This window comes from Echeneis naucrates, chromosome 2, assembly GCF_900963305.1.
Source record: "Echeneis naucrates chromosome 2, fEcheNa1.1, whole genome shotgun sequence".
Taxonomy (NCBI): Eukaryota; Metazoa; Chordata; class Actinopteri; order Carangiformes; family Echeneidae; genus Echeneis; species Echeneis naucrates.
Genome location: NC_042512.1, coordinates 7,597,361 through 7,608,680, shown reverse-complemented (window position 1 = coordinate 7,608,680; position 11,320 = coordinate 7,597,361). Strand labels below are relative to the sequence as shown.

At 40.2% G+C, this 11,320-nt stretch overlaps 1 protein-coding gene and 1 non-coding gene across 2 annotated transcripts; both read right to left on the bottom strand.

Moving 5' to 3' along the window:
* Positions 1-2,728: 2,728 nt before the first annotated feature.
* Positions 2,729-2,799, bottom strand: trnag-gcc (transfer RNA glycine (anticodon GCC)). Its single transcript has one exon. It is a non-coding gene; the product is annotated as a tRNA-Gly (tRNA).
* A 2,742-nt stretch (positions 2,800-5,541) lies between these two features.
* Positions 5,542-11,220, bottom strand: LOC115057141 (ribonuclease inhibitor-like; the record flags this gene model as incomplete). The annotated part of the gene is made up of 6 exons (XM_029524022.1): positions 5,542-5,603; positions 6,350-6,523; positions 8,508-8,681; positions 10,049-10,222; positions 10,732-10,905; positions 11,069-11,220. Coding segments are annotated over 6 exons (861 nt in total), but the record flags the coding sequence as incomplete, so codon positions are not given.
* Positions 11,221-11,320: the final 100 nt, after the last annotated feature.

Sequence of the window (11,320 nt, the reverse complement as noted above, 5' to 3'; positions counted from 1 at the left end):
CCCAAACATATAGAAATGAGTAAAAATGGTTGTGTGTTGAACATTACTGATTTAAAGAAGAACTCTGTGTCTTGCTTTGCACTTGGCAGGGTAAATGTTTTTGAAAAATAGTTCAAGCAACAAAGCGATATATAATGTGATAAAGTTAATGATCATTAACCATTAGTGTTGTTTACATCTAACCCTGTTCATACCATTTGCATTGTACACCAAGAACTGATGTCCTTCTGGTCCATCAGAAATGGGCCGGTCTTTCAGATGTTTCATCAGTAGAGTTAAAAACTCTTGTCTCGGCCCACCTGTGTCAATTCCTTCTTCCAAAACAGCAGCATCATCTGTGAATTTTACCAGCATGTCACAGGTTTCAGAATATGTTGAACATCTTACAAATGCAAATATCTTTCCCATGTAATCAATAAATTAATATTAAAATTAAGTGAATCAATGTTGTTTTTTTTACTTACCTGTAGCAAGTACTCCTGACTGGATTTGTTTCAGGTGGATCCAGATCCTCAGTGTCAGATATTACTGTCTGAAAAACAAATGAAAATGTCTGAAACAACACACTGAAAGCAAAGAACATCAGGCTGCCATAATCTGCCTTAATACCTGTCCAGGCTGAGCTGTGGATGAATCTCTGAAACATGATAAAATTGATAAACTGATGAACTTTATGATACAGAGTATAACAGAGCTTTGAGTAACATTTAGAGGTAGAGAGGAACCATAAGATTTATAAATAAGAGATTATTTTGTTATAAATGATATCACACGTATGATATTTTCTACCACATGTTCATCACAACCACATCAACAACTTAAAGACAAATGACTTCTTTTGTAAAAACTAATACCTACCCTTTATCTTCAGGTTTGCGTTTGGGAGAACTGTGTTTTTTTGGTTCAAAAACCTGAGAAGAAAAGCACACAATTGTCAGCAACTTTAAACAGCTTCCATTATTGTTCCCTCACCACATACAGTATATATCAATGGTGAAAGGTTATCAGGGTGTCTGATTGGAATAGTAAATGCCAAATAATCAAGACTTGGTTCTTCGACTTAACGCTTGAAACCAAATGCATATCCTATCAATAAATAAATAATAATAAAAAAAACAAAACGTAATCAAAGTACAAAAGGTAAAAATGAACGTACCACAGTGTCAGCTGCATTGAATTCAGCTGTGCTCCTCGATGTGATGACAATTTCAGAATCAGAGTCTGAAGTATCAACCTCTGTAGTAAATACAAACCCATTATTAATTATGCTACATGAGAGTACATAAATATGTAAAAATATTGAATGAAGAGATCCACAAACCTCCTCTAAAGTGTGTTTCTAGGCAAATGAAAAAAGTGCCTTTCCTATTTCCTTTTTATATTCTGCCAGTTTGAATGGGCTTTCTGACCCAGGCACATGGAGCACCTCTGAACAGTCTGGATACAAAAGAAGGTCTGCTCCTTCATCCATCTTCTTGTTAAATGTTCTCATTTCTTGGACAGCTTGCTTCAGTAGATCAGGTGCTGCTACCTCCGGATCTGTATATAATGGGAGTGTTTTCCCTCTCTGAGCTTTTAAATCAGCTCCATGTGGCGCCATCAATCCATGTTTATCTGCTAAAATAACAAAAAGATATCATTCATTTCACACACACACATATTTACTTCCATATTTTACAGATATATCCACACACGTACCTGGACCTGTTTCCTTTTGGCCCACAGTTCTTTTGACTTTGACTTTCTGTCCTCCATGAATTGTTTATATGATGTTCATGGTTGTTCTGCTGGAATGAACGGAGTTCCGCATCAAAACAGAAAGTTAGCAGCAGCTAAAACAATCAGCAACAATTGTGCATTTAGCATAACTGTAAGCCTAAAATCATAAAAAAAAAATAAATAAATAAATAAAAACTAGCAACGCATACTAACTAAACGCGTTGCTATTCCGTGAAGACAACGATTGGCTGCAAAATGAAACGGTGCACTTTAATTCACTGCATGTCTGATAGCGGCTTCAGCTAGTTAGCGCGATGCTACACTTAGCTTGTTTAGCATTTTCCGGCTGTTTATTAGATGTCTCCTGTGCGCGTGCTCCTTCCGTCTGGTCCGTTCATCAACGTTAAACATTCTACAGATCGTCCGCACGGAAAACACAACCGCGTAAATTGGCTCAAGTTGTTTCCACAAAACGGCCAAAACTTCATTTAATCTATGCCTGCAAAGTTTTCCCGGCACACAAACCGATACAAACTTTTTGAGCTCACAGTCAATCTTCTTCTGGATCACTTCCGGCATTTGGTACATTCCCCTTCCGGAAGATTCCGGAAGAAATTTGAAAATGTTTCCCAACATGAAAATTTCTTTGACGCTTTGTAGAAGTGTTTGGCACTTTGTCATTTAGTTTTGCACTTACCGGCCACCGTATCAAACAGAGCAGGAACACTAAAGTAAGGGGCGGGGGGTGAAAACGACAGGAGGGTTAAAGAGCAGATTCTCTCTGAGGGGACGGATGTTGCCACAATACACAGTGTGTGTGCCATCACATGTGGAAGATGTGTGCAGACTGAAGCCTTGGTCTGCCACCAGCTCAGAGGGGCTGCACTTCTACTGACCACCAGGGGGCTCCACTGGTTGTTTCACAAAGTCACAGTGTGTTGGAGTCTATCTGGGTATTTTCCAAGCAGCACTGTGTTTCTAACATCTGGATGTTGGTAAAGAGTTACTCTGCATTGGCCGGAAATCGAACCCGGGCCTCCCGCGTGGCAGGCGAGAATTCTACCACTGAACCACCAATGCTTGTGTAATGATTTACAATGATGTCACGATTCTCCAGCCATCAGCACCCTTCAACACTTGCTGGCATGTTCAGAAGTACTTCCTGCATTTTATAACGTGGCAACTAATCCGATCAGGGAGAGTCTTCTTTTTTCTGTTTTTCTCACACAAGCTCCTCCTTTGTTCCTCCGCTGAGTGAGACGGCAACATTTTTTACAAGTTTTCCAGATGATTATTGTAATTTCTGTGTTTATATGCAACAATGTATTTACATTCAAGCTGATATCTTTCTATAATAATCCATCATGGACTGCTGGACACTTTCATATCAGTAAATCCACCGTGTTTTAAAGAAGTTCAGAGTGTTTCAGAGTTTCTGACATGACACAGACAGACAGATCCAACAAAGCATTTAAATGAACTGAGAGCTCAGACCAGCAGAGAGAGCACACACACACACACAGTGGACGAGGTGCGACGCTTCGCTCATTCTGTGATTCCAAAAATGAGCGAAAGCAGGAAAAGACACATTTTAATAAGTAGAAGGAGGAACAAACCAACAGATTTGGTTTTAGTTCAATTTAACGCCACTTATTTGTCTAATAACAGCTGATTTTATGTTTCACTTCATTCGTTCGCGAGACAAGCGTGAGCTTCTTCGTGCGCATGCGCCGTTCCGGCTGAATCTAATGCGAATGTTACGTTTGAGTTGGTGTCGCGTGGGAGAGCGATGAAGGACAGGAAATGCCTTTGATCTCCAGTGACGTCACACAGTCTCGCTGTGAGGTGAATAAACAGTTGTGATGTTGTCAGCGAAACATTCATTCATCCTCAGAGTCATCTGCTTCTACCGATCTCAATTTTCATTTCCAACCACTCAGAGAGACAAGAACACACACAGACACACTCTGACTAACCAAACCATTCCAGGAACAATCAGGATGATTCTGGCTCAGGGTGTGACAGGTCCGGGGTTCAAATCCCAGATGAGCCCTTTGTCAGCTGTTGTAAGAAGTGAAAAAGCCTCCTAAATGTGGAGGGAGGCCGACTCTGTCAGAGAGCAGTGTGCATTCTAGCTTCCTTTAGCTGTCAGCCTCTGATCATCAACTCTTCAGCTTCTATGACTTCAACAATTCCTTCTGAATGCAGTCTGAGGCAGTGATTGTGAAACTTTCATTCAGACAGAGATCCCACATTCAGAAGAAAACAGCCACACACAAACAAAGTCTCATGAACAGCCTACATGGAGCCTAAATGAAAAGAAGCAGGAACTAAAGTGTGAAAATAATGATGAACAAAGTGTCACACAGAGAGGCTGCAGCCTGGTGTGGACTATAACGTCAGAAAATGGATCAGTCTGTGACACGGAGCACTAAAGTTGGAAGGCTGAGTTCAGCTTCAGCTTCTTTCATGTTCTCCCTGTGAAAGAAAGAAGGTGAACATGAGCTTGATATGAGAACACAGCAGTGTGCATCATGGTGCTCATGTTCATATAGAAAGAAGGAGGAAAAGCAGCAGCTCTGGTTTGCTGTTTCACTCCCTTTCCCTCCCCGCTATGAGCTGTCACTCACCCACAGCACATACTGTAGACTGGTTCACAGTCAGACTCATGATTCATGACTCATTGGTTCAGAGTGGAACTCATGAGTCCCAGTTCAGCAGCAGCACATTCACACACTGAGCTGAGAGTCTGCCGCACTACAAGAATAGAATAGAATGCCTTTATTGTCATATTACGTCAGTACAATGAAATATACAATGAGTATCACCAGTATCAGTGCAAAAACGACAGCGTAAAAGAAAGTGTTTGGGAAAAAAATAAAATAAAATAAAAAAACAAAAACAAAAACCAGACAAAATATGAGAAATATATACAGTATACAATATAAACATAGAAGTAAGGTGCACAGAGTTTATGAGAGTCAGCGCATATGGCAGTTCAGGGTGGTTATTGCTTTGTCGGCGGAGACGAAGACGCCAAGAAACCTGAAAGTGTGGACCCTCTCTTCCAGACCATTATTGGACTGTATTACATCACATCAATCAATCCCTGAACCAAACATATCAATCCCTACTTTAAACTTCATTGAGTTTATTTATACGGCGCCTCTTAAACAAAGAACAAAGTTGCACAAAGTGCTTTACACATTAAAAAATAAAAATAAACAAGAAAATATCCCACCCAGGCCACATCAACATCCACACAAACACTCAGATTAAAACAGGGTGTTACGTTTGTTTTCTAAAAATACTTTAGTACACTAAATAAAAATTGTCCTTTCTGAAGATAAACTACGCTGCTGCAGTGTCATGTCTTTAGTTCTGCTCTTCCAGCATCCTTTTATTTATTGACAATTTTTTGCCATTTGTGGATAAAAATAAGAACTATTGTAGATAAACATTTTAAAAAATATGCCTCATTTTTATGATAGAAAGAAAAGGCCATTTTAAAAGTTTCATCTGTGACGACTGACAGTCATGTTTTTTACAAGAAAATATTTCATATTTTACAGCAAAAATGCTTCTAGAAATGTCCTCAAAGCAGCCCAAAGGGTCCAGAAGAAGCTGAACCTAAACCCCAGGTGGAGTTTGGAGGAGCTGGCTGAGAGGAGAGGAGGACTTGAGGAGTCTCTGGGATCATGGTGGACTGGACTCTGTTCTCAGACCAGTTCTGATTCCTCTGTCAGTCTCTGCTGGATGAAGCTCTCCTCTCCACCTCCCAGGAACATGGTCCAGAGTCTGGACAAGCTGCTGCTGCAACATCTGGATCATCAGGAAGCAGCTGATCCTCCATCAGCACACACCTTCCTCTTCACCACCTCCACCTGTGTAGAGAAGAAGAAGAGAGCAGATCCATCAGTGTTTCCTGACTCTGTCCATCAGCTGTCAGTCAGTGATGCAGATCCAGCATAAAGACCTGCAGGGACTTCAGTCCTGTTCAGTCCAGATGTGCAGCAGCTGCTTCCTCTCAGCTCATGTTAACGTGTTGGAGTGAACACACTGAGCTGGAAACTCACAGACCTCAAGTCTGCTGACTCAGCACATTTCTCTGAGTCCACAGTGGAGATAAAGAGCTGAGTCATGAAGGTTCATCACTTTATTGATGATTTACTGAAGGTCCATTTAAACTGAGAGACTCTGACAGACAGACAGGATTCTAGTCTGCAGAAAGACCACATGGTGACAGTGTGATGAAAGAAGATCAGTGATGTGCAGCTTTCAGTCAGACTGATCTCAGAGCTGTGACAGATGAACCTGATCAGAGAACAAACAGTCTCAGCTCAGATCTGACAGTTTGATGGACGAGGACCAGAATCTGAACATCTCTGAGTTCTTCAGCTGGAATCTGCTTCATTTGATGGTCACATGATCACAACAGTCCTCTGACTGATCTGATTGGCTGACTGTTTTCTCTCTGTCTTTCTGTCTAATTCTGAAATCTGTTTCTGTTCTGCTCTCACAGCTTCACTGAGGAGTTTGAAGGTTCACAGGAAACACAGAGTCTTTGCTCTGATACTGGATTTAAACAATATTACTGAAAGGAACATGAACTGAGTCCAACTCTACTGACCTCAGAGTCTCCAGTCTGAAGTCTGGACTCTTCACAAGATCAGACAGATCCTTCAAGTCTGCACGCTTCAGTCGGTTCCAAGTCAGGTCCAGTTCTCTGAGATGGGAGGGTTTGGACTTCAGAGCTGAGACCAGAGAAGAACAGCTGATCTCTGACAAACTGCAGTTCTCCAAACTGAGTAAAGAATAAAAGATGTGACTTTAAGAGACAAAGTTCCTGCCTGAAAGTGTTCAATGTTTCATCAAGTCAACACATGGTTCACAACATCTGGAACATTTTCACTTCATTCAGCGTTGACCACGTTTAACAAACATGTTGAATTTGGTCTGAATCTCTCAGTCAGTCTGCTTTAGTCACATGACTTTGTAGTTGTGCTGGAACAAGAAAACACTGAATATTAGGGGTGTCAAAAATATCACAATTTCATTTCCTACAATTCAGAAACCATTTAAAATGTCCCAAAATCAATGTTAAAAAATAAAACTAATCCACACGCTGTTTGCCGTCACCATGGAGCCGGTTCTGGAACATACGCGCGCGTGGTAAGCACCAAAACAAGAAGAAAACTACCACAATGGAGGAAAGAGAGATTAAACCGACCCCGTCATGGCTGCAGGTGTCAAGGAGCACAGAGTGAAACGGTGAGGTTGAGACCCCAGGGGACTGTCCCCACCGACACTGCACACTCTAAACACATGAAAACCACTGAGAACTGTGAGTCTAAATAAGTACGGCGAAAGTTATGATTGCATGTATGCGTGAATAACATGAAATGTAGCTGAATAAAAGTAATCATACTAATAAATGATAAAGATGAGGATCAGAATAATAAGACTCAAAGCTGAAGTGTTATAAAGTTAAGAATGATTAATGCACCAAAATAAGCTGACACTGTGATTGGGAAATTTTCACTGTTGTGGAATGTGAACCAAGTTGCGTTCAAGATGGGCGAAATGGAAACGTGTTGAGAACAGAAACGTCGCTTGACAAAAGCGGAAGTGTAACCAGATGGTCTCCAAAAAAGGAAACTTTTGATCGAGCCGCTCTCATCCCACCCAGCGAAATAGAATTGGTTCAGATTTGATGTAGTGTTGAGATTTCATCATTTTTATTATAGACTGGTTTGATATGAATTGAGAATTAATGTTATTAACTGCACTGCTTTATTAACCCTGCAAATATAAAACCTGACATAAAACCACGGCGTCTTGCAGAAAAAAAAAATGTTAATCTCATCCCTGTTTGTGTAAAATGATAAGTTTTGGCTGCATGATACAGCTATAGGTCCTGAAAAGTTTATCTTAACTGTATGTTTCCACTTTAATGAATTTATGAACAGACCCTTAGAGCTCCTATATCCAAGCTTGGGAACTTTTCTTCACGATTGACCAAGAGCCAAGGTCATTGTGAGGAAAGCTGCCGTTGACGGGCGCGGTCTTACACAGCCAAAGATTTGGACTCACTTTGATTTTTACCGAATGTCCAGGAAGACCGAGCTTGACATGACTTTTTTTTTTTTCCCCACTCAAATCACAAGCTACTTAGAGAAGCAGCCGTGGTCCACAATGTGAAAAGGCACTTTCTTTCAAATTTAAAATGCAGCATGTTTAATTATACAGCTTTTATTTAAATTTTTTTAAAGAGACACTTATTTTTGTTATTCAAGAAATATGTGATATTGCTTTCAAGCAACAGTTGCAAAACTTCCATCTGCGCATGGATAAATGTTTAAAACTTAATAAATGTGAAAAAGACACTTCAATGTATCCATTTGCCAAAACAGACTGGAGTAGATCATAAGGAGCCTAGAAACCTCTATGAATTGAATCGTAGCCCCAAAAATCCAAATCGACTCAAATTGTGAGATAGCCAATGATTCCCACCCGACTGAAAATATATTTGTTCATGTCACTGTGGAAAAGTGTTTCCTGTCATTGAAACACTGAAAGATTTTTATCATTTTTTTCAAGTTTTAAATCTGTAGTTCAACATTTCTCTGCCACAGTAACTGGACAAAACCAGAGAAGAAGAAAGCAGAAGTCAGCATGAAGATCCTCAGTGAGGATCAGTATAATATCAGCCTGATGTCTGCAGGTCAGAGTCACCACAACTGTAACATCATATTAATCTGAGAGCAGAAATAAAACATGAGTCTGACCTCAGAGTCTCCAGTCTACAGTGAGGACTCTCCAGAAAACCACACAGATCCTTCAGTCCTGAATCCTTCAGGTTGTTGTGACTCAGGTCCAGTTCTCTGAGATGGGAGGGGTTGGACTTCAGAGCTGAGACCAGAGAAGAACAGCTGATCTCTGACAAACTGCAGTTCTTCAACCTGAGTAAAGAATAAAATAGGTGACTTTAGGAGAAGACAAATACAAACAGTGACAAGATTTAATGAGAAAATGAAACGATACTTGTAAGAACCTGAACTGACTCAAACTGTCAACGTTGTCATTTTAACACATCAGAAATAACCAAACAGCAGAGTCAGCCAAACTTTATTTCTATCTCTGATTCTGCCACATATGAACTCCTGTATAACAATCTGAGCTCTGGCAGGTAAGTCCACTCTAAAACCAGTCAAACAGTCTACAAACAAGCTGCAGAAGTTCTACAGAGAAAACCCAACTCATGATTAATGATATATTTGAAAAAACATGAAGAGCTGGAAGAGGAAATCATACTTAAATATGCAGAATTAATTCTGATGAATCTACATCATCTTTAATGGATTATCATGATGGGATAAGAAGAATTATCCCAATTCTGACTGATCTTCATTTGAATGATCTGATATCAGTCCACAGAATCCTGAGACTGATATTTAACATAGCTGGGAGATCAGCGAGGCAGACGGAGCAAACATGTTTCCTGCAGCAGAGAGAGGAGGGCAACGGGGCAACTGCTCCCCCAGCAGACCAGCCCTTAGAGCCAATCCTTATCTTAGTGTGGAACCAAACCACTGCAGCTGATTGGACTAAAGCTTTGCTACACAATCACAGCAAAATGGATGTTTTCCTGAGGTGGTGATGTTTACATTAGGTATGTTTAGAGCCACCTTATTTCCACTGCTGCAGTGTGTTGCTCATGTACATTCATGTAACTGCTTTGGGGTCAGTGGTTAATGTAAACATTATTATTCTAATAATGGACCAGCTGGGAGGGTTCTTTGGAAAATGAAAGCATTAGTTCTGACAATGTGTTTGATATTCAAACTAAATTGGCATTATGACTGAAATATCCCAAACTCAACCAATAGAGCCATGTTACATGTGGATGATGTCATTCTGTTGGCTAAGAAAGAAAAAATTTTCACATTATGCTGAACATTGTTCCAAAACGGTGCTGGAAGTGGAGACTAATGGAGAACCAAGACAAAACACAAGTGGTGAATTTTAGGCCAAGTTGAATGTTGTTACTCTTGGGACAGACTAACATCTGAACATTAACATACAAATATTCATTAATATCTTATGTCCCATTTCAGAAATACAAGACTGATAAACTTCATGAAATTTAAATGCCATTTTTAAATTAATAAAATCAGTTTTCACATGTGACTTTCAAGCATTTCACAGTTTAAGTGGTAAGAACCTGAAGAGGATTTTCCCTCATAAATATAAACCTGTCGGCAGGTCAGAGTCACCACAACTGTAACATCATATTAATGTGAGAGCAGAAATAAAACATGAGTCTGACCTCAGAGTCTCCAGTCTGCAGTGAGGACTCTCCAGAAAACCACACAGATCCTTCAGTCCTGAATCCTTCAGGTCGTTCTCACTCAGGTCCAGTTCTTTGAGATTGGAGGGGTTGGACTTTAGAGCTGAGACCAGAGAAGAACAGCTGATCTCTGACAAACTGCAGCTCTCCAACCTGAGTAAGGAATAAAAGATAAAGAGCAAATGACTGATATTAAATCAGAAATATCCCCTTAAATTATCTTTTTGATATAGTAAGTCATCATCATGTCGGTACACACATCACCGAAAAGGCAGCACAACATTCATCCACCGTTCATATCATAAGAGGTTGATGAGCTACTGCTGACGACCTCAGGAGAGACTGAACTCGCCAAGACTTTAAAGATCCAGTCCTGATCCAGGACCGTGGTCTCCATTGGTCCTGATTTATGTCTTGAGATCAAACATGCGAAACTAACTAAGACCAACTCTAAGACTTTTCCTCATTAATACATTAAACAAGCAATTTCCACTTTTGGAAATGAATGACAACAATTCTTGTTATTATTATTACTACAACAACTGGAAACATGAAACAACTTTTTAAAATGTCAATCAAAAGTGAATAAATTAAAGTTCTATATGAAGACAAATTCTGGATTTTACATAAAAAAAAAAAACTACAACAACAACTGAACTGACCCCAGAGTCTCCAGTCTACAATCTGGACTCTCCAGAAAACTGCACAGTTCTTTCAGGTCTGGATCCTTCAGGTTGTTCCAACTCAGGTCCAGTTCTCTGAGATGGGAGGGGTTGGACTTCAGAGCTGAGACCAGAGAAGAACAGCTGATCTTTGACAATCTGCAGCTCATCAACCTGAGTAAAGAATAAAAGATGAAGATCAAATCATTAATAATCAATCAGAAATGTCTTCATCAATGATCTTTCTCTTATTGTGGGTCATCATCATGTCTCAATACACATCATCCAAACAACAACACAACACTCAAACCACAGCAGGTCCAGTCAGTGAACTGACCTCAGAGTCTCCAGTCCACAGTTTGGACTCTCCAGTCCAGCACACACCAGCTTCAGTCCTGAATCCTCTATCTTGTTCTGACTCAGGTCCAGGTTTCTCAGATGGGAGGGGTTGGACTTTAGAGCTGAGGCCACAATGTCACACTCAGTCTCTGAGAGTCCACAACCAACAAGTCTGTGATGACACACATGACACAACAAATCACTGTGACAGAGGACACTCCAAATTCATCTGGACAATTTGAGGACTAAA